At 40.5% G+C, this 22248-nt stretch overlaps 3 protein-coding genes across 4 annotated transcripts; 2 read left to right on the top strand and 1 right to left on the bottom strand.

Annotated features, from left to right (window-relative positions):
- Positions 1-592: 592 nt before the first annotated feature.
- On the top strand, positions 593-15292 carry cers4a (ceramide synthase 4a). Of its 2 annotated transcripts, XM_052074308.1 has the most exons (11): positions 593-723; positions 1253-1423; positions 5797-5914; positions 7544-7662; positions 8758-8815; positions 9081-9131; positions 10713-10805; positions 11270-11398; positions 13269-13375; positions 14110-14266; positions 14904-15292. In XM_052074308.1, exons 2-11 carry the CDS (start codon positions 1254-1256, stop codon positions 15093-15095), a joined length of 1194 nt encoding a protein of 397 aa, XP_051930268.1. In that variant the 5' UTR covers positions 593-723; position 1253; the 3' UTR covers positions 15096-15292. The 2 variants fall into 2 exon arrangements, with proteins under 2 accessions (XP_051930268.1, XP_051930269.1); XM_052074309.1 differs by lacking the exons at positions 14110-14266; positions 14904-15292 and adding an exon at positions 14065-14091 and having other exon boundaries at positions 13269-13475.
- Positions 15293-17456: 2164 nt separating this feature from the next.
- Positions 17457-20145, bottom strand: LOC127606209 (kelch-like protein 23). The gene is made up of 3 exons (XM_052074307.1): positions 19191-20145; positions 17870-18281; positions 17457-17799 (listed from the first exon to the last, which is right to left on the bottom strand). The coding sequence occupies exons 1-3, from the start codon at positions 20113-20115 to the stop codon at positions 17496-17498; spliced, it is 1641 nt and encodes a 546-aa protein (XP_051930267.1). The 5' UTR covers positions 20116-20145; the 3' UTR covers positions 17457-17495.
- Positions 20146-20787: 642 nt separating this feature from the next.
- On the top strand, positions 20788-22096 carry lsm7 (LSM7 homolog, U6 small nuclear RNA and mRNA degradation associated). The gene is made up of 4 exons (XM_052074310.1): positions 20788-20868; positions 21133-21223; positions 21296-21367; positions 21660-22096. Exons 1-4 carry the CDS (start codon positions 20863-20865, stop codon positions 21800-21802), a joined length of 312 nt encoding a protein of 103 aa, XP_051930270.1. The 5' UTR covers positions 20788-20862; the 3' UTR covers positions 21803-22096.
- The last annotated feature ends 152 nt before the right edge of the window (positions 22097-22248 follow it).

A 22248-nucleotide genomic window follows, 5' to 3' on the forward strand; every position in this document is an offset into this window, starting at 1 on the left:
CCACCTTACCTCTCTGAGCTCATACGCCCCTACACCCCTGCCCGGCGCCTCAGGTCTGTGGACCAGTCTTTGCTAGACGTACCAAGAACTAAACTGAGGCTCAGAGGGGATCGAGCCTTTTCTGTTGCTGGTCCATCTCTCTGGAATGACCTCCCACTGAACATTCGGCAAACCTCCTCGCTGCCCATCTTTAAAGGCCTCCTCAAAACTCACTTGTATTCTTTGGCGTTTGACTCAGCATGACTTAGATTTGCTATTGGTTTTACTGCTTGGTGCTTTCTACCGCCTTATTACTTATTACTGATTCGTCTTACTGTTTATTGTATATGTTAAATCGCTCCATGTACAGCACTTTGTATGCAGCGACGGCTGTTTGAAAGTGCTCTATAAATACTGTTGACTTGACTTGACTTGACTTGATAATGCATTTCCGTGCATGCATTTACAAATATATACTGCAAAGTCAGTATGAAAATCACCTTACGTTCATAAATATAAAAGTTTACAAAACGTTATGTACAGCAAGTAAATAGCCTTCTCTTATCGCCTCTTCCAGTGGCCGAATTTTATCTGCCCCGCCACGACCCTTCCGGCGCCCACTTCCTTCTCTGCTACGAGTGACGCTGATGACGTCTTAGCACCGCCCCCAGCGTGAGCCCTCCGAAGGTTCCTCCTCTGTCAATTTGACTGTGCGCTTGTCATCCTTCTCAGGAGCGCGAGCAGGTGAGAGATTTTCCATTTCGGTTTCTTCTGCATGAATATAATACACACGTTTGATGTCTTAAAAACTAAAAATAGAAGCACAAGGCGGACTTGTTCACAAGGCAGTGTGAAATGTTTGTGTTATACGCGTGCGTTTGTGTATTGTGGGGGCGGGGGCGGCGTATTCTGCTCTTTTCGCGAATTCTTATCATGAAGTTGATTATTATTACAAATATTAAGCACGCTGTGTATTTTCAATACAAGCTCGTTTCTCCGGTACAGATGAAGTGGCGTTGTGGTATGACTTGCGAGGGGATGCAGAGTGGGGCTTCTCAGTAGACTCACCACGTCAGTCAATCATTTGTGACTGTCGGAACCTATTACAACTCATCAGCATGTACATTAATTGTTGTACGTCTGCTCATTTTTGTTTGTTTGTTTTGTAAAGACTTAATGCTGTGTGTCTCGCATTGTGATGTAAGAAGATTAAGAATGTGATTGACATCCTTTTAAACTGGTCATATTAAAAGAGTGCTCGACTTTGCCGCAGGATGGAGGCCCTGCTTAATGAGTGGCTGTGGCAAGACAGGTACTGGCTGCCTCCCGGCATCCACTGGCAGGACATGGATACGAGCAAGGGTCACTATCCACTACCCAGAGACCTCGTGTACACTTTGCCAGTGGCCTTTGCTTTCATAGCATTGAGATATGTATTTGAGAGGTGAGTGAGAGGCTTCCTGCTTGGATCTCACATTTGCATCACGGTCCGTCACTCTGCCGGCCTTCCTACATTTGTGTAACGCCAGCTGTTAGTTACCTTAGCTTTATGAGGCGGTCTTAGTATGTTGTTGTACTGTTGTACACCAGTAAAAATACAACTTCAACAGTAATCATATGGCTTCTTTGAAGGATTAATTGAATGAAGGAATTTTCCTGATGTCAATTTTAGTCATCCCACATCTCAATCTCAATCTGAATTCCCATAACTCATGTCATGTTCTTTCTTTGTACGACCGCAAACTACTAAACTTTGTCAAGAGTACCTCTCATTTGTGTATAATCTGTTTAAAATAATCTGCCGAAAAGTGAGCTGGAATCCCAATGATGAAATGCGTATGGATGGCTTTAATAGATGTTTTTAATTTCTAACCTTGCTTAGTGTCATTTTAGACGTCCTACCTGTCATGAATGTATGTAAATGAATAGATTGACATGCAATGCCACAAAAAAAATCTGATGCTATAAACTTTTCCCCAATGCCAAAAACAAGCTTAAATTTGGTTGCCATAATAGGTCAAAAAAGTTCAATACTGGTTCGCATATTCATGATTACAAGTGTTCTTCATCACTCTAAATTGTCCCTAGGTGTGAGTGTGAGCGTGGATGGTTGTTCATCTCTGTGTGCCCTGCGATTGGCTGGCAACCGATTCAGGGTGTCCCCCGCCTACTGCCCGAAGACGGCTGGGATAGGCTCCAGCACCCCCCGCGACCCTAGTGAGGATCAAGCGGTATGGAAGATGAATGAATGAAAGTGTTCTTCATCTTCTTCAACAAAAAGTTTCATATTTTATGAACGATACCTGCTTGAGTTTATGGGAGGAGCTCACACACCCCAAAAATATCATTGAAGATGCATCCTGTTCAATGTATAGGCAAAATGTTTGATGCAACATTAAAAGTGAATCCCATTAGATGCGGTGAACCATGTTGTGGCCGCTGGGTGTATAATTATGGGGGTGTCGAGTTTCTCCTTCAACTTGTGCCCGTCACGCTGGCTGGTTTGCTGCAGTAGTGTAAGAGTGGTTAGGGGGGTGTTCTTTATACATGCAGGGGGAGGCTGAGATCGTGAGTAGACACTTTTAGCTGATGACTGCATGTTCCCCTCTAAAAGCATTTGACCATACAGAACATAAAGTGAGTGCAGCTTAAGTCAGTAAAAGCTGGGGTTGTGTTTTTCTTTTATTTTTTGGGGGGTGGGGGGTGTTGTATTATAGCTCATATACTGTAGATGCTTTAAATCAATTGTGGTGCATGGTTCCGTGCTGATCCACCACAAGCGTTCATATCCCCAGTTGTGCTAATTACACAATTCCCCGTGGAGCAAGAAGCGACAAGGCAAGCAATGCCGTGGTGATGAGGAGAGGGAATTTGCTGGTCCTACGTCATGTACAGTGTTGTACCATACAATGAATATACTCCTTGAGAAAAATTCAACAGAACACTTTAAAGCCTATGTTTACACATTCAAGACTTAAAAAGAAATTGCTGATGATTTTTAGAGGAGCTGATACAATTAGCGCATGTGTCATTCTGCAAAATATTCAAAAGAAAGCTTTCAAAAGGAGTTTAGGGTTGACATTGTCGGCAGTTACAAGCGGCATGTCAAATATTCCCAGTTTGCGCTGCTTTCACTGTTTATAGACGGAGCTGAGTATTGACCAAACAAGAAAATAATGGGTGGATAATTGCTGATCATTTTAAGGTTTCAAATGCACTGCACACAACAGAGCAGATATTTTAGCATCATTATTACTGCTGTTGTGCGAGAATTATGTCTTCAGCAGGGATCTACTCAAACAAATTCACCTATTTGTACCACCACTATCAGGGTGTGATTATGAAAGTCATCCATGCTACAGTTTTCATGAACACAATAAAACAACATGCCACTGTGCCATGTACATAATCTGGAGCACTTTAGAATCTATATTTTTTCTAATAACATGACAGACCTATTAGAAATAGAGTAAAATAGTCACTCATACTCACCATGAATGCTGATTATTAAATATATTGATGTGTGCAGATTGCAAAATCAAATGAACAATTTGGACATTGTTTGTGGCCAGCGAAAACACTGTCGGATGAATTTGAAGTCTACCGTGTTAGATAAACAAACCCATTGCTAATATAGCAAAGTTACATCGACCAGCACTACAGATTTTAAAATGTTGGGCAGATTAGATTAACAATGATGTACAGAGAGGAGGAAATCTGATTGGTCAAAAAAAAAGGTCTGACATTATCGATGTAGAGAATAGAATGTTGGTCATAAATGAATACAATTTCATTTATTTACTATTCTTAGAATAAGGTTCTAGATGTCAGTCAGTGTTTTTAGGTCATGAGAGGAGGCCTTCCTGACCATGACAGCTCACAACTCTGCAATATGAATACCTGTATAACTCATTTAAAGAAACAATATGAGCCATATTTTCATGCCTGGCACAAGCCAGGCATCACTGTAAAGTGGGCATTGGGAGACCGCCTTCCACCTCGATCGTTCCTGTCTGTGTCCGTTAGAACTGCTTTAAGATGGTCAAAGGTCTAAGTCCAGCACGAAGCGCAGGATATCTATGTGCGTGGGTGGCGATTTTGTCCCTTTGATATTTTCATAAACTGACAAATTAGAAAGGGGCGTTTGCGTCATTGTGGGAGAGGCCAATGGAAGCGGCTTCTCCCATTACCTTTAAATTCAGCCCAGGAGAGGTGCACGCAGTCTTTGACATGCACGCAGACCTCCACGGTAGATGATGTAGAGTGATCACAGATCATCACTGTAAAGTGGGCATTGGGAGACCGCCTTCCACCTCGATCGTTCCTGTCTGTGTCCGTTAGAACTGCTTTAAGATGGTCAAAGGTCTAAGTCTATTTTCAGACACCAAATTTTCAGGTGCGCTGGAGGCGTGTCATAGAAAATGCCCTTGGTTTGTTGGAACACTCAGCATGGCACAGTGCGGTCTACCAAACTCCCCAACAGAGTAAACTAGATTTGCCCCACACAAAAAGGAAGATGTGCCAGTTTTGACGCCCAGCATCTACGAAAACATAGCCCAACTCTACATCTTTTTTTGAAATACGGTGGTTCAGGAAAAGGTTATGGCGCACACTCGACTGGTTTGGCTGGCTGACAGCTCGTCAACAATAAGCAGCAGTCAACGGTGACAGAAGAACACCGTAGTGATGTGATGATGTACAGATAGGGATCCTGTTTGACATGCCTTATCTCTGAGATGAGGTGACCAGCAGTACAGCGAGTTTGGCGTTATCCATGTGTAATCCTTGTTAACGCCAGATGCCTATGTTGTACCGGTGACACTGATGAGCCATCAAGGCCAGCAAAGTCTCCTCAGCAAGCCAAAAACCTACCAGAAGCACCAACCTACATTTACTAATTCTGATGTTTGTTTCTTGGAATTGTAATTATTTATTCCCAATAGTGTGCTGTCTTCGTCGTGCTTCACTTGACTGCAGTGCTTCGAGTACATGTTAGCGGATGTTCGTTTTTTTTTTTTGTTTGTTTGTTTTCGTCCAGTCAGATCTCATCAAATCACGTTACACTACGTACGGCAATAGTCCGACGTGGTTCCAGAAGGTTTCAAGTTATGTCTACTTTCAGCCACCAAATTGTCAGGAGCGGCCAGTTTTTACGCTCGCTGTCTACGAATACAGGGCCCATACTGTTGCTTTGTCAATCAAATCTCTCAAGGGCCTTGAGGATGCGTTGCGCCGGCCATTGTAGCTAAAACAATATTAGCAGTGTGAAATGTGACAATGGAACAAGTGCCGCAATTAAAAAAAAAAATGCCACGGATCAATGTGTCATAATATAGTAGATGTCCATCATACCTTGACTGTTTGTGTCTTTATGTTTGAATGTGTCCTTCAAATTGCCTATAACCGATGTGTGTGTGCGTGTGTGTGTGTGTGCGCGCGTGTGCGCGCGTGTGTGCATGTTTTCCTGACCTTCTCATTCTTTCTGACCTCTCCCTCTCCACTTGTTTCGGGATGATTATTTCTGAGATAGTGTTACACACACAGGCAGTAATCAAGCTCTCTTGTGACTACAACAACATTGTCCTTCTTTTTTTCCATGTCACTGTGCGGGACACGCGTGCGGATCAAGTGTCTTCTTGATGCCGTATCAGCAAAGACAAAGTCACAATGTGTCACACGGGAGCAGCATAATGACCTATCTGGTTGCCGCTAAAAGTTACATTGCTGATGTGGTGTCGCTGGACAGATGTTGATGACACGAATATTAAATGAGGCTCAGTAATTCATCCTCTTGTATTCTCTTTCCTGTGTCGCCAGGGTCATGGCTGTCCCTTTAAGCACATATTTAGGTGTGAAGGATCGGATTAGGATTCGAGCCGCACCTATTCCAAAACTGGAGAACTTCTACAAACAGAACAACCGTCAGCCGTCGCAAGTACGTGTTTCTGTTCAGTCTTCCGCCTTTTTGATGATATGCTTCGGGTAGCGAGGATGTGCAAAGTGCGGATGCAGCCGAACGGGATGTTCTGTGTGACCTTTATTATCTAAATTGGATCCTCTGAAAGGTCACAGTGGGAATTTTACTTTGGTGAGTGGGGAGGGGTTGTGTTTTACTAAACAATACTGCATCACAATTGCCCTGGGTGTGACCAGCTTCTCCATCTCTCTCTCTCTCTCTCTCTCTCTCTCAGTCTATCTATAAATATATATGTAGTGACAGGCAGAACAATTTGATGCCATTAGATCGAAGGTACGATAAACCTGTGTAGCCACACGTTTAGTTTCATACAAAAAAAATGAATCACGGCTTCCTGTGAGTATGTCAGCTTTGTGCTCGACGACAGGCTCGGATTGCACAATTAGTAATTACATTTGTGAGTAAATTGAGATTGTCATTATTTCAGTACTCATACTTTGGGTGACACTTTTGTTTGATGGTAAACATTGAGAGACTCTGAACTAAAAAGCCTCATTAATACCGCCTCGTTTGTTCGCCATCCCGTTCTTACAAATCCGAAATCATGCCTTAGTGGAAAATGAGCAAATGCATAAGCATGCTAAACGTTTCGATATTTTGTTGTCAAGCTAAATGTCTATATTGTTTGTTTTAACTGCTTTATTCGTGAGTGGGGGTTGCGAAATAACTGCCAGTTGCACTGGAAGCAATTTGGATGACTACTGGGCACCTGTTTCTCAACAAATACCTGTTTGAAAAAGTCCCCCTGAGAACAGTCATGATGACTGATGTGTCATCACAGGAGTGCAATAAGTCCTTGAATGATTTTTGACTTGCACTGCATAAACCTCTAACAATTAAAAAGGCACATTTAAAAAAGAAAAAAACACATTTCTGGAAAATTGTCGAGTTTGAACCAAGACAATTTTTTTCCCCCAGTTTCAGTTTCAGACAGTTTCATTCCAATATCCCACTTCCACACTCTTCGACAGTTTCATTTGATATTTCATCATCGGTGTTCATGTCCGGGCAGGCGTGAACGTCTTTGTGTGGATGCTTTATGTTGCTTGCTCGCAAATAGAGTGGAGCAGCACCACTTGTGATTTTGTTGCAGCCAGCAGGAGGGATGGGAATTGATAACATTTATACGATTCCCATTCCATTTTCGATTATTTCTCGTGAATCAATTCCTTATCACTTCATGTATTCATCCTGTACCTATGCATCAGAAGAACTTGGAGAGATGCGTAGATTACACACAAAAAGTGAAAATACAGTAATTCTTCGTATCACTGCATCACAGAGTTTTCTGTTATTTGTCGTTTGTTTTTAAATTGTTATACAATGGGTTTGTGATTAGTGTTGATATCTTTTAAGTATTGAACAATGTTAACAAAAGTCTCATGACTGTTGCATGCCAACTATTGTATTGTGAGCAGGGAAAGTACAGCAGGAGGAATAAACACTGCAAGCTAATTTGCATTTCCTCTCATGAAACGGCAACACAAATGTCACCCAACAAGGTTGAATAAAGTTGCTTCTCGCGCAGAGAGAGCCTGCAGCAGTGTAAAGCCGAATGTTTTAATGGTGTCTTTGTGTTCCACTCAGAGTGAGTTGGCGAGCTTGGGAAAGCTTTTTGGACTCTCCCAGTCAAAAATTCAAAGCTGGTTCAGGCACAGGAGAAACCAGGACCGACCCACCAACACCAAAAAGTTCTGCGAGGCCTCGTAAGTCTCAAACAAACTATCTTCTGTGACTTAACATCAAGCAATCCAAAAATTGACATAAGAAGCATTTGCGTTGCTTCCTCCAGGTACTCTCAACAGGGTTATAATAGTTTTTCATTCAAGTTCGTTTTTACTTTGTTTTGACTTTCCAATTGACCAATTCAGTTAGTTTTCAGTCGTTTCTTTGGTGTGTTTCTTTTTATTATTTTATATATATATATATATATTATATATATATATATCTATATATATATATAAATTGCAAAACTGCTCATTTTTAGTTTAGATTTAGTTTTAGTTTTATTTTTTTAATATACATGTATCGACCATTAAAAAGGCAAGAGAAAAATAAGAGCGCTCAGTCTTACCTAATAAAGTTAATCAAATTACCATTCCACCTTTGAGTACTGTAATACCAAATACACTGTAAATATATTTAACATGAACCTGGACAGCTGAGAGATTTTTTTTATAGCCCTCTCATTTTTATTTCATTTCATTACCAAAAATGTTTTTTCAACTTTAGTTGTAGTTATTACATTTGGTTTTCGATAACTATAGGAACGTTGCCTGCCGGTTTCCTCCCATTTTCTAAAAATATGCAAATCAGGTTCAGTAAAGACCCGTAGTTGTCAATGTGAGTGTGAACTGTTACTTTGTCCAAACGAACCCTACGATTGGCTGGAGACCAATCCGCGGTCTATGTACCCCGCCTGTGACAACGAGGAAAGCTTTCGGCTATGGTGGACGAGCGCTTAAAGAAAATGGATTGGTCAATGATATTAAAAATGACGTTTGCATTTCTGCATTTCTATTTCCAAATACCTTTGAGTCTCTGCAAATTGACGTGATGTTACTGACTGCCAAGTGGAGAATAAGTTTGCGAAACCTCTTCAAATTGTTTTCAGAAAATTAAAGCCGATGATGTGTATTTGTGCAACTTTGCTTAAGCAATTAATTGTTGAACATCCGCACATCTTGATTGTTTTCTTTTGAATGAGTGGTGGTATATAATGGCAAATAATAACAACTCTGCCATTGTGTGAATACTTCCTAAGAGTGTCCTGTAAATTGTTTCCTTTTCATGCACTGCAGTTGGCGCTTTGTCTTCTACCTCGCGGCTTTCACAGCAGGGCTCGTCTCTTTGCTCGATGTAAGTCTGTTGTTTGTTGAGGTTTTTTGGGGGGAGGGTGAAGGGGGGGGGGTGGCGCTTCCTTTTGTCATATACCATTCGAAGCAAAGGAATTCAAGATGTTTTGGCCAAGTTCATAACGTTATTGAAACGTTAAATGTATATGCTTGTGGTACTTTCTGTGTATGTTATTATTGTGGTTGCATTTTGTAGAAGTTTTAGACTGTATTCAGCGAAGTGACTTTGTTGATATAATAACTAAGCTGTTGTTTTTGGGCCCTTGCAGTCTCCATGGTTTTGGGATCAGAGAGAGTGTTGGCGGGATTTTCCTCAACAGGTAAGAAAGCAAGGAGCGATTCAGTTTTTTCACAGGATAGATGTCCTTGTGTGTTAAGATTACGCCTACTAGTCTTCTTTGGGGTTACATTTGTTTTTTTTTTTTTTAATTAACCAAATGTTCAAACAGAACTTATGTGCCAATTGATAACAAACTTTGTTTGACCCTGAACAGTATCATCAAGATAGAAAATGGATGAACATATATTTTTTTAAAAAGGTATTACCAGCCTTGTATGATCTCCCTGATGTTTACTTTTTTTTAAAATATTGGAAGTGCAATAAACTCATTCGAAAAAAGTGTGTACTTAGAGTCTTGCTTAGAGGTTTTTATTTCTTATATGTGTGTGATAGAGTTTGTTTCATGGGGTAGTTAAAGGCCTGCGTCTTGGCTAATGAGCGCAAGTTAGCATTGGCATTATGTGACGCTGGCATCTGTTGTCCTCAAGCCGAGAGGAGAGGCAGAGAGAGTTAAAGACACACACACACACACACACACAAACTGTGCCCACATGAAGATTTTCGTAAAACCTGCGTCTCATTTTCTTGACCTCCTGTATCGGTATTCCGACTACATCAGTACATCTAGGACTATTCTTGGTAGTATGCGGTTCAGGCATTTTGTCAACAAACAGTTTCTTTGGATTTTGTTTTGTAGTCATGACTCACAATGACAAGGGAATATATTCCAAATAAAGTATTCATTTTCTTTCGGAAACATAGTGGAGTAGAAGTGAAAGTTTCCAGTCATGCAAATAAAAAAGTAAAGATACGTGAAAAATGCAACGAAGCAGCGTAATGATGAGTTTGTACTCCATGACAACACTGAGCAGCAGTCCCTGAGGTAACTCAAACTGTGACAGATTTTTAAAGATCACTTCGCACTCGCACTGTTGTTAGCACTGGTTTGGAAAGCTATTAACTCCGGTGACGGTTAGGCATGCCTGCAAGTCGGCATTCCTTCAGAGAAGCCAGTCTTTGCTTCAGGGTTCATGGCCTCAAACCGACAACATCGAAAACAGATTCGTAGTTGCTGGGTGAATAATATTGTGCTGCTACTAATTATATTGTTCCGCCTTTTCCTTTCTGGGTTTCTGTTGCCTCCGTGGGCTTCCTCTCTTTGTCTAAAGTGTTCCAGACTGTCACCTGCCTCTTATTGAGATTTAAGAGGAGATTGCCACTTGGAATGTTCTGTATATCATACATGAGTGGAATTGTTTTTATAGACTTGAGCTGTGGGAGTGAGGATGACTAAAACGAATAAAAACTGATCTGACTACTAAAAGTGAAAAAAACATTCGTAGACAAAATAAAAACAAAATGCTTTAAAAAATCAATTAGTATCATATATGAGCTTTTCAATGTTTATTATTTATTATTTATATTTAGTTATTTCGGTATTGATCTACAGAATAAGGAAGGTCAAGCAGTTGTTTGAGAATTGCAGTTTACGTTATTCCACAATGTTAGTGAAATTTAAGAAACAAAGCATTTTCTGAAAAATAAAAAAAATTAACTGTTCTAAAAACAAAATAATCCAAAACTATTATAATTCTGTTCAACATGTAGTTTTTTGTTTCAGGTTGTCACCAATGCCCATAGCTGGTATTACATCCTGGAACTTGGCTTCTATCTGTCACTGCTTCTCTGTGTTTCTGTGGACGTGAAGCGAAAAGTAAGTCAAGTTTACACATACACACATAAAACCTTGAAGTAGTTTCGCGTTGCAATCTAAGGATGCAATCTGAGTGGGCACATGTTTTACCAAAGTTGTCACACAAAAAAAAAGACTTGGTTCTGTATTTCCTCTTGTATGCTTTCTTCTTGCAGCATTATAGGATGTTACATCACAACTGTTCATTTTTAATTTCATCCACCAATAAATGATTAAAATTTTGGTTTTGATACAATTTGAATGTGTTTTGACATGAAGTACATGCACAAAAAAAATTTTTGTACACCTCCCCAAAAGAATAGCCCTTAACATGTTTTTTCAAACTTTTGACATCTGCTGTAAATGTGTTAGATTTAATATTTTAAGATGGATGCGAGTGGACTGCAGTTTTGCAGCTTCTGCTATGATGTCGATGTAAACCCTCCAGATACTGCATAATCTTTTCAAATTTGCATGTGCTTCAGGATTTCAAGGAGCAGGTCATTCATCACATTGCCACCATATTTCTCATTGGTTTCTCCTACTGCGCCAACTACGTGAGAATTGGCACACTTGTGATGCTGGTGCACGACTCGTCCGACTTCCTGCTCGAGGTACAGCACGTGTGATTCTTCGCCAGCACTCATCAAAATCTGTTGAAAGTGTATTGTAACCTGGATCTGATTTTTGAGGGAAAGTTGAACCTTTGACCCCCGCCTTGTCCTGCTGCGATCCCAAATCAATGTCAGAAGGTCTTTGAAGGAAATCATCCGTAAACTGACTCCTGACGAATAGCCCGTCCTGCTGACGTTAATGCAGTCGTAGAATCATCATAACTGTATGACAAGCGCTACAAGGATATGAACCTGAAATAATAAAATGAAACCGATCAAGTACGCTGGTTATGCGGCATTCCTTCATGCCGCATGATGGTGCCCAGTGTAACCTTAATACGTACAGTACATGTTTGTATGAAAACCACTTATAGGCCACAAATAAAAGAAAAAACAATCAAATGAAAACCAGAAAACAGAGCGTGCCTTCTTGTGCCGCATATTCTTACTCCACGCAGTGTTCATATTCTCGAAAAATGCCTTAACTTGAGGACGCCTGTTGTGGTCAAAGGGCGAAAAAATTGTTGGCTAATGTCTGATGTCCCATCATCACCTCAAATTCAGTTAAAAAAAACGTATAGACAAACGTATTATGAATACAACGCACAGTATTCCCCCCCACACCCCCTACAGCACGTCTCTCTTTCATTTACTGCCACATAACAACTGTCAATTCCATGTTTGATTGACTAAAGATAAGGAGGAAACTATGCTTGAAACTATGGCTTGTCGAAGGGTGTGCCGTGATTGCTAGCACATTCTCTTTTCGAAATATAATTTTTTTTTTATGACATCACAAGCATACCTGACTTGGAAAAAATGCATTGTGGTTTCATTAGAGAAGAGCTTCCACACGCTCCTGTGTTACAAAAGCCCTTCTGTGGTTATGGAAGCCTCATGAAACAACAGGTGCATTATTTCTGATTTTTACTCAGCGGAATTCACTTCTGCATTTCTTTGACAGCATACAAAAGACACGAGCGCCTAATGTGTGCCGCTCTAACATTTGTTTTACAATTTTGAAAGAAATTACAGTACAGTGGTAGCTCTACTTACAAAATTAATTGGTTCTGGAAAAAAAATTCAAAACTAGAAATTTTTGAGTAGAGATGTGTTTTCCATGTAAATGCCCTAATCCGTTCCAAGCCCCCAAAAATTCAGACATACATGTTTTCCGAATAATAAAAATGCCGCAAAATATGGAACAAATGCATGTTACGATAATATTATTGCACAATAAATGAGAGTTGTGCATAATGTAAAAAATTATAGAGTAAAGAATATAAATGGTGGTCATTTAACTCTTAACTGCGTCCTCATCGTTTTCTGCCCTTTTTAGTTCATGTTCTCTCTCAGAAGAGGTGTTTGTCTGGTGTTTTGTAAAGAATTGATCTAAGGACCTTCGCTTTTCGGCTTTTAACAGTCCTTCGAAAATGTCCAATGCAAACATCGGCATAGTGAGCGATCGCCTGACTGGTGAACACTTTTTGGGGTGATTCACATCTACACAAAGCTATCGGAACACCTCAACTTAAATTATTCTGACTTGATGACACCCTTCGTAACAAAGGGACGTAGTCATATGTAATGAACCAGGAAGTATCATGGCCGCCCATGTGACCTCCAATGAGTAGATACTGTATATATTGTCATTATAGGATTGCTAAAACACATGTAAAGGTTGCCCATGTCCACATGGCCTTAAAAACAGTTGTCACATGAAAGACATAAAATGTTGGCGTCTGGCCAAAATCATGTGGTTTTGTAAGCAATTATACCTGTTCTCACTAAGATCTGGCAGTGTTTCAAGTTTGTGATGTCACTCCGTGCAATTATAACTATTTGGGGTTTTTTTTTTTTGTTTTTTTAGTCGGCCAAGATGTTTCACTACGCTGAGTGGACCAAGACGTGTGACTCACTATTTGTCATCTTTTCTTTGGTGTTCCTGATTACACGGCTGGTAGTGTTTCCTTGTAGGTATGTCAACATTGTGGAAAAATGTGCTGCTCCATTGTGCTATTTTTGCCACATTTCTTTTGCTTCACTTCAATGGACATTGTGCTGGACCTTCAAGTGTGTGCGCTTGGAGCAGTACAATACTGAACTACAGATACACTGAAGATGAATCTGGTCTCAGCTCCTCAGTAAGATGTAGCAATTTTAGTTGTGCTTTGCAGGAGAGAAAGAAATTACCGGTATTAAAATTTGACACCTCCCCCACCAACAATTCATCCACAAATGATTTAATGGCATTGCGGTCAGGGTTCTCAAACTCATTCAAACATGCCTTGATGGACTTGGTTTTGTTCACTAGGGCACAGTGCACGGTTATCATAGTTAATTTTTCATTGTAGTTTGTTTTTATTTTGTTTTGACTTTTGTTTTTCTATTCAGCTGTTTGAAATTCAATGACAAAGACATAAGCCAAGAACATTGTCGCGATAATTATAGTCACTTTTTCTAAAGCACTTTTTTTTCATTCAATTTTATTTCATTCAAATCTTTTCTTCAATTTTAGTTTTAGTTACTCTTTATAACCTTGGCACCGCTGACACAGTTAAAGGCCTTGCCCATACTGTTCCCACAATGTTGGAAGAATATATTGTTTTACCAAGGATTCAATTTTATTCCAGAAGTGTTTCTCATGGCTTCGGTCCAAAATGTAGTATATGGAATGATCTAATCTGTTTTGTTTGTTTGTTTTTTTCCAGAATCATCCACACAACGTTGGTGTTATCTCTTGACTTCTTCGAGCCCTTCTTTGGTTATTACTTTTTCAATGCTCTACTGTTAGTGCTGCAAGCTCTGCACATCTTCTGGGCCTACCTTATCCTGCGAATGATCTACAAGTTTATGTTCAACGGAAAGGTGAGAGTGTTCGTTAATTACCAAATCGGCAAATTCATTTAGTTTACGTAAATATTGTTCCTTTCAAACATGCTTCCTTTATATCACATGAATTAATTCTTTAGGATCAGCATTTTTAAGATCAGACTACCGGTATTATAACACTAATTTGTAGCAAACCATTTTTTAAATGTTTAATATATGATTATAATAATTGCATAACATGATGAATGACATAGTTTTAAATGTATTATGTAGAATTGTTTAATTGGATTGATATTTATTTATTATATCATTCACAAAATTAATTCACATCAATGAATTTTAGTGATGAAATACAAAATAAATCAAGCACGCCTTTGTGTTCAGTGGCTGAGTGAATCTGTTCGAAGAACGCAAGACTGTCACACTTCATGAAAATAATCAAATGTAAATGTAATTAAAAACAAAATGTTGACGTACAATATTTGGGTGAATGTATGCGACTCTCAGCATTAAGAGATTTTTTTTTCCATTTTAAAGTGCACCACTGGCAATTGCGATTGTCAAAAGTACACTTCAGTTCCTGGCACACACTTAGACATGTATAAATGACTTTTATTTTTTTAATTTATTCTTTACTTTTAAACCAGCACGACTCTATTTTCTTTTGTCTAAGGTGGAGCGTGACGAGCGCAGTGATGAGGAGAGCGAGGTGGACGAGGACGAGGAGCCAGAAGAAGATGAGAGCAGTTGGGAGCAGAGGAAGGGTGCCATCAACTCCAAGCTGGCGTCACTAGCCAACAACTGCGTGCTCAACAACCTGACCAACCAGAGGAATCTCAACAGCAGACTGCCCAAAGCCAGATAGGGTCCAGGCAAAGTTTAGGTCATTCTTGACCAATGTACCTACGGTCCATCGATGATTTCATGCCACCGTCAGCTTGTGTTTTGCTTTTCTTCATTCCACAATAAGAGGCAGTGAAAAAAAAGCACAAATGATTGTAAATCTATGCGCCCGGTGTCACATTGGAAGCAAACGCCATCACTTTTGTGATGCCACCCTTGTTTTCATTTTATATTTATAACGTTTCTCCTCAGTGTTTTGTAAATGAGATGAGATATTTTAATTGAAGATTTAGAACGCCGTTTCCCAACCCTAATTGAGCCAAAGCCTCCCATTTTTACATTCCAAAAATCTCACAACACGCCAGCAAACAAAATGCCACAAACAGTGTGAATACTGAGATTAAGATCGCCTCTCAAGTTACTCACAAATTTACATCCTCTGTGTCAAATCCGGACCTGTTTATATGAAAGCTGATACATTTGCAGGAAGTCATGCCTTATGAATGGCAACAATAGGTTTATTGCATCTTCTGACATCTACTGGAAGAGCATTTAATTGTTCTGCCTGTCACCAAAATAGAAAGAAACAAACATTTATTCCTAATTAATATAGAATCCGGGCGGCCCGGTAGTCCAGTGGTTAGCACGTCGGCTTCACAGTGCAGAGGTACCGGGTTCGATTCCAGCTCCGGCCTCCCTGTGTGGAGTTTGCATGTTCTGCCCGGGCCTGCGTGGGTTTTGTCCAGGTGCTCCGGTTTCCTCCCACATTCCAAAAACATGCGTGGCAGGCTGATTGAACAGTCTAAATTGTCCCTGGGTGTGAGTGTGAGTGTGAGTTCGAATGGTTGTTCGTTTCTGTGTGCCCTGCGATTGGCTGGCAACCGATTCAGGGTGTCCCCCGCCTACTGCCCGAAGACAGCTGGGATAGGCTCCAGCACCCCCCGCGACCCTAGTGAGGATCAAGCGGCTCGGAAGATGAATGAATGAATAATATAGAATCATTTTTGGACAAATCAAGTGAAAGTGGATCATTACCCACGGCACCCCTGACAATCTCTAACAGCACACTTCTGTGTCACAGTGCCCTGGTTGGGAATTACTGGTGTGGAAAACGCCTTTCTTGTTTTTGTTGCTGTAAAAGTCAAATTTCCCCCAAAATCATGTGTATGGCATAAAGGTTTTGAACAAGTTACCATCATCATAGGCTGACTGTTCAGATGTATTGTATTGGTAAATTTGTTGTTTAATCGCTTCAGCAACCATTTTTTTCATCAGCTCTTTTTGTCCGTTCGTTAACACATTGAAGAGTCAAGCTAATTTTCCAGCAATGCAACTTCTTTTCAGGGTGACCCTCCTTTGTACAAATGTGTGAGAATATCATGTCACACGGTTCAAGAGATTTTTTTTCTGCATGTGATTGGGTGACCACAACAGAGATATAAAGCCTCCGGTGGCCGATGAAAAGATCCCTGTATATAATTCCCTCCCCATATCCAAAATATTGATGCCTTTGATGAATACATGCTCCTATTGGCTTTGCTGTTCTTTTCTACTAAATCATGTGACATTTTTTTGTTGTTGCGGTTTTCTGTACAACACTTTTGTTTTGTGCCTTAGCCTTACTGTTTTTACACTACTGTTTATTCAGTAAATTCATGAGTATGAATTTGTGGTTACCGGCAGTATAGCACAGAGATATACTCACACAAAAGACAAGTGTGCTAGAGCAAAACGGTGGAAAACAATACGGAGCACTAAAAGGGCTGAACCATCAACCTACAGTAATTTTTGTTTTTCATTAAAATTGGCTCAAACCCTCCCTGCAAAGACTCATGTTATATTTTCACATTTCATTATTTTATTTTGCTTTCTTGTGTCAAGGAATGAGGAACTTGTGGCCCTACACTCTGAGTGGCCCCTTGACTATTTAAAAAAAAACGATATGCAGGGGTTAATGCTAATTTTTTAAGTTGTAATATCACCATCACCACTGGATGGCAGACTTGCGTTTGGTGCACTTACATTGTCAGTTAGTCATTTTTGATCGGATTTGGGATTATATTAAGGACAAACATAGTACCTCTATAATATTCAAATGTTGAGTCTATTTTTGTGGGAAAAAATGTACAAAATGAGTTTTTGCAGTTAATATTGGTTTCTTCAGTTTTGTCGCGTTTTTGTATGTGATTATTTTGATGTTTGCTTCAAACGTTTTGCTGTTAGGTTCGAATCATGGGTTATTCATGCGCACATTGGAAAATGTATTCTCAAAGAGGGAATATAACAACAGCATGTATTTGTGTGTGTGTGTGGTGAAGCCCCCATAGCACTGATGAAATACTGTGGCTCAGCAGTTGAATTGCCCCTCCCTGGTGTGCTTGAATGTTGTCAGTGAACGCATTTATTTCAACCTCACACACTTTCATGTAAACACTTTCATGGTAACACACCCTCTGAGTGGAACGGGACATGGTATTGCATTGTCCACCTTGATGCAAGTGTCCACGTAAGGGTCAAACCAAACCATATTGGGGAGTGCTTTGTTACTCTTTTTCTCACACAACAGGAATATCTGGCCATTGACTGTGGTGCAGCCGCAGAAGAACTTTTTCTCCAGAAATTCCTCCTGCAGAACAGTCCACTCGTCTGTCTCCACATCAAAGCGCAAAGCTTGGCCTCCAAACAGATAGATGGCACCATTGAGCTCCGTGGCAACCAGGTCATATCTAAGGAATGGTGCAAATTATCACACAAGTCATTCTCGTCAAAAAGGCCAAAAGTTGTAAATGGACTCACCGTGGAAAAGGAGAATAGGAGATGACATCCCAATGATTCTCCCTGGTGTGATACCGCTGTATTCCCCCAAACGCCTCTCCATTTTCATCTAGACCACACGCGACATAAATACACTGGCCCAGAGCGGCTACGGCTGCCCTTTCTACCGCCCTACTCATGGGGCTGACATTTTCCCAACCCCCGTCTGACCCCAGGATCAGTCTTTCAACATCAGCCACCAGCCCCTCGTCCATGCTGCCCCCCAAGACATACAGGACGGAATCCAGCGCAATGGAGCAGTGGCTGTGCCTGGACCTCTGCAAAGCAGGGCCATCCATCCACCGCTGGCTCCCACATTCGTATCTTCTGACCCAGTCCACGCTGAACCACAGCACGTCACGGAAGTAGCCCCCTGTCACAACCACACTGTCTCCTACACATAATGAGGAAAGACATAAAAATGTCATGACAATTGCCAATAAAAGTGGTGTATCAACTACTGACAAAAAGGCAGAAATGTTTGACTTTTATGTACTTTGTGGTTAGCACAGGCCAAATTATCAGATGTCTTGAAATGATTATCCTGGTCTGTTATCATATGGTGTGGCGTGTTCTTCCTGGACCTGTTCCAAAAGAGATCCACCATATCTGACGATTATAAACGGTAAACCTGTTCACAAATGTTTATTTCTGGCCAACACCAAGTCCAACCCAGCCATGGACTCAGTGATTGTGATGGTATGAGAGCCAAATGACTTGAAGCTTGTGCTGTTAAATAAAGGAGCAAATGGTTGTGTTATTTTTAATTTTTTTTAAATAACATCTCCAAGTCTTTCACCACAACAATAATGACAAGGACAAGAGTTTACTGCCATATGTAGTTAGCTGATAGGCTAACAGTTGGCCTTGCTTCTTCTACAATGACAATTTTTCTCATTTGTATTTTCCGGCATGGTTTTCTCCAGTACACTAACCACTTACTTCCTTTTTTCACTTCATCACCATCAATGTATTGTAGGATGTTTCGAACTAGTTTTTAGTGTTTTTGTCTTTTTGTCTCTCCCCTGAGGGTGGTGCTGTCTGCTTCAAATGTATCTCCTTGTCAGCTGCAGTGGCAAGACAACGGACAGTGGTGTTGGCAGTGGACCAATATCATTGTTGCTGCCATAAAAAAAATAAATATAAAATAAAATCAGTATGTGTGTGGCCTGCTCTATGTCATCAAATACGAAACATGGATATATAGAATAAAGTGTAATGGATCATTGGCTTTACAAAGGTGGCAAGCTTTATTAGATTGGGCAAGTCTATCTAATCTTGTGGTTAATCAATATCCATTTACCTACTGCTGCTACTGAGTACTGCGTGAGGTTCTTCCTCTGCAGAGGTGCACAATTTTGCCATCTCCCGCTGAGTGGATGAAACTGGTAGGACTCCTGCTGTTCCTGATCATGAGGTCCTCCCACAACGAAGAGATTTTGCTTGATCCTTTGGAGGGACCTCCCAATCGACCAGGACTTTGGAAAATGATCATTCAGCATGCGGATCAGTTTGGCTGTCGTGTCAGAACTGTTTGTCATTGTATCCAAAAGTTTAGAGATGAATGTCAATGACAGAGACTCAGGTCTCACCAGCTCTGTGAGCTCAAGAAAGTGTTCCTCTCTTTTGTTGTCAAAAGACACCCAGCGTAAGATCGCCTCCAGCACCAAATCCTCACTCTGGATGACCAGGTTATCGCTGGCGAGTAGGTGTGCCACAGTCTCCTTAGACAAGGACAGGAAGTCCTCTTCAGAGACAACAGCAGAGAAGTGAGTGAGGGCTACCTGCCTTGCTGCACTGTAGAGCTGAGCGCAGCCTCGCTGCCAGGCAAAAGCCATCATTCCCAAACAATTGCAGAGGTGGAGCTCACGTTCAAGGAATTTGCAGCACAACAGCTTGGCTCGCTCCAGCTGAAGAAAATCTGCAGTCTCAAGGATCCCCAAAACATTTTCTCTGTCCAGAGAGAGAATGGAAGTCCGGCTATGGTGCATTAACGCCTTGAAATGCTGCAAGTGAACCCCTTTGAGCTCTATTTTCCTTTTTGTGCTTTCAACACCGCAGCCAAAAAAGAGAGCCCGGAAGTAGGGGCTCTGAAGCGCAAGCTGAGGACGGCTAACGTAAAAGGACTCTCCATCTACTTGTAGCATGACGTCAGGCTGGAAAATAGCATCATCTTCCTCGTGTTGGTTTATCCGCTCAGCGAGAATGTCGTTTGCTTGACAGGCCATATCGCAACAAGCAACCGTCTTCCGCACAGAGCTTAATGACCTTTTGGATTACAGCCCACCAACTGGTGATATTAATAGATCCCTTGTGTCCCTCAGTCCAGTGCAACATGGAAAAGTGGTATGAAAACAAATCCTGAAGATCAAACGTAATCTAGTGTGTAATTTTATTACGGAAATGTCCAGTATATTTTGCACAAGCCTACAGACAATGGCTGCAGCATTAGTTTCTGCACTGTGACGATTGAAATGTGCGCTAAGGTACACCGTTGAACAAATAAATAATCGATTCAATTTCTTTAATTCAGTATTCAAAATCTGCTTGTTAATACAGAGAAAAGAGGCAGAACACCTGCTTCACAGTTATCAGGTTTCTCCAGTTTCCTTTCACTGTCCAAAGACATACATGTTAGGTTGATTGAGAGTCTAAATTGTCTAATTTGTTCATACACCTGAATGTGAGTCTGAATTGTTGTCTTTCTGTAACTTAGTGTGGTTTGTTGTTCTTTGGAGTTATAATTTTTATCCAGGAATAATATAATACAACACTTCGTACAGTCTTCTTTTTAACCTAAAACAGGACAGTATTAAATTAAAAAAAGAAATACAGAAAAGAAAAGAAAAAAAGAAAAGGAAAAAAGAACGCTGAATTCAAACTCTGACGTCAGTCCCTCCATTTTGTGTGAAGCGAAATTTGATTGGCGGAGCACCATTGAGGTCAAAGTTTCCTTTCCGGATTCCGAAGCCAACATGGCGGTGAGTTCGCGCGGTTTGCGTTTTCATTTGGAATCTTAACACTTTATATCATCAGCGTCCACATAAACATTCGTAAACTGCACCGTGTTGCCTCTCGCTATCATTTCCGATAACCATCAAGCGCTTTTTGTTGGGATCGTAGTCATTTTGCAGGCTGCTAATTCATTTTCCGACTACAGCTAGCCCGCTGCTAAACCACCAAAAAGTTATGTGCCGCACGTTTTTGCACCCTCCTAAATAACAACATTCTACTGTGCTTGTTAGGACAAGGACAAGAAGAAGAAGGAGAGTATCTTTGACTTGTCTAAATACATCGACAAGCCGATTCGGGTTAAGTTTCAAGGAGGACGAGAAGGTGGGTATCATCATGGTTATGGTGTTACAATATAAATGTGGATTTACAGTATAAGTGTGCTTTCCATTTCAGCTAGCGGGGTCCTTAAAGGTTTCGACCCATTATTAAACCTTGTACTGGACGGTACCATTGAGTATATGCGTGGTAAGTGATGTAGATTTTTGTCTTTTTCCCAGAATTTACAACCTTGTTTTCATGCAATACACCCCGATTGCCCGTAGTATTTGGGACACCTCCCGAGAGATTTTTGTAAAATAAAATGTGTCTTGGCTCTACAAAAGTCGGGAAACATTGCACAAAAGCTACGCGTATCTGACACCGTTGTATCAAAATTAAATCTACAATATTAATAATCAGGCTGTTGAAAGTGAGATCTGAGGTAACTTTGTTTTGTTTGTTTGTTTTTTTAAAACCTGCATTTTGTGCCCGTGTCCAGATCCTGATGACCAGCTCAAACTGACAGAAGACACCAGGCAATTGGGGCTGGTGGTCTGTAGGGGGACCTCAGTGGTGCTCATTTGTCCACAGGATGGCATGGAGGCTATTCCCAATCCTTTCATACAGCAGCAGGATGGCTAACACAGCACTTGTTGTGTGTATATATGAGTGCACATGAGGATATTTTGAAAGTATTTTTTATGTTTTCCATTTTAGAATCTTAGTAGCTGTCATTTTTTTGTTGTTTTTTTTTTTTTAAACATATATAAGTTAGTCAGCTTAAAAAACTTGCAAACAGTTCACTTTGCCCTGTGTAAATATTAGTTGAGGCTTGGAAAATGCCAGTGTTTTCATTGTCAAGAATTAATTATCCCATTACCATTTGTGCTTGTTTTTGGTAAAAAAATAAAATAAAATTAGAATAAAATAAAGCTATTTTGAGTTGTGTACTTTGATTTAATTTAATATTAACTTTTAATATAGCGGTAACGGCGAGGCTTGACAAGTTACACGTCTAGCCCTGTTGTAATGTACCGAACAGATTTTATTTGTTTTTTTAATTCAAATACATTGTTCTCGAAGTGAAT

The sequence above is a fragment of the Hippocampus zosterae genome, chromosome 8 (assembly GCF_025434085.1).
Source record: "Hippocampus zosterae strain Florida chromosome 8, ASM2543408v3, whole genome shotgun sequence".
NCBI lineage: Eukaryota > Metazoa > Chordata > Actinopteri > Syngnathiformes > Syngnathidae > Hippocampus > Hippocampus zosterae.

Excerpts from the sequence above, each read along its gene's own strand:
- cers4a (XM_052074308.1), top strand. The coding sequence starts at position 1,254 with ATGGAGGCCCTGCTTAATGAGTGGCTGTGGCAAGACAGGTACTGGCTG. Across the intron at positions 8,816-9,080 it reads GGCTCGTCTCTTTGCTCGAT|TCTCCATGGTTTTGGGATCA; the intron begins GTAAGTCTGTTG and ends GGGCCCTTGCAG. Across the intron at positions 10,806-11,269 it reads CTGTGGACGTGAAGCGAAAA|GATTTCAAGGAGCAGGTCAT; the intron begins GTAAGTCAAGTT and ends CATGTGCTTCAG.
- LOC127606209 (XM_052074307.1), bottom strand. The coding sequence starts at position 20,115 with ATGGCCTGTCAAGCAAACGACATTCTCGCTGAGCGGATAAACCAACAC. Across the intron at positions 18,282-19,190 it reads GTACTCAGTAGCAGCAGTAG|GAGACAGTGTGGTTGTGACA; the intron begins GTAAATGGATAT and ends CATTATGTGTAG. Across the intron at positions 17,800-17,869 it reads TCCTATTCTCCTTTTCCACG|ATATGACCTGGTTGCCACGG; the intron begins GTGAGTCCATTT and ends ACCATTCCTTAG.
- lsm7 (XM_052074310.1), top strand. Across the intron at positions 21,224-21,295 it reads GTTTCAAGGAGGACGAGAAG|CTAGCGGGGTCCTTAAAGGT; the intron begins GTGGGTATCATC and ends TTTCCATTTCAG. Across the intron at positions 21,368-21,659 it reads TACCATTGAGTATATGCGTG|ATCCTGATGACCAGCTCAAA; the intron begins GTAAGTGATGTA and ends GCCCGTGTCCAG.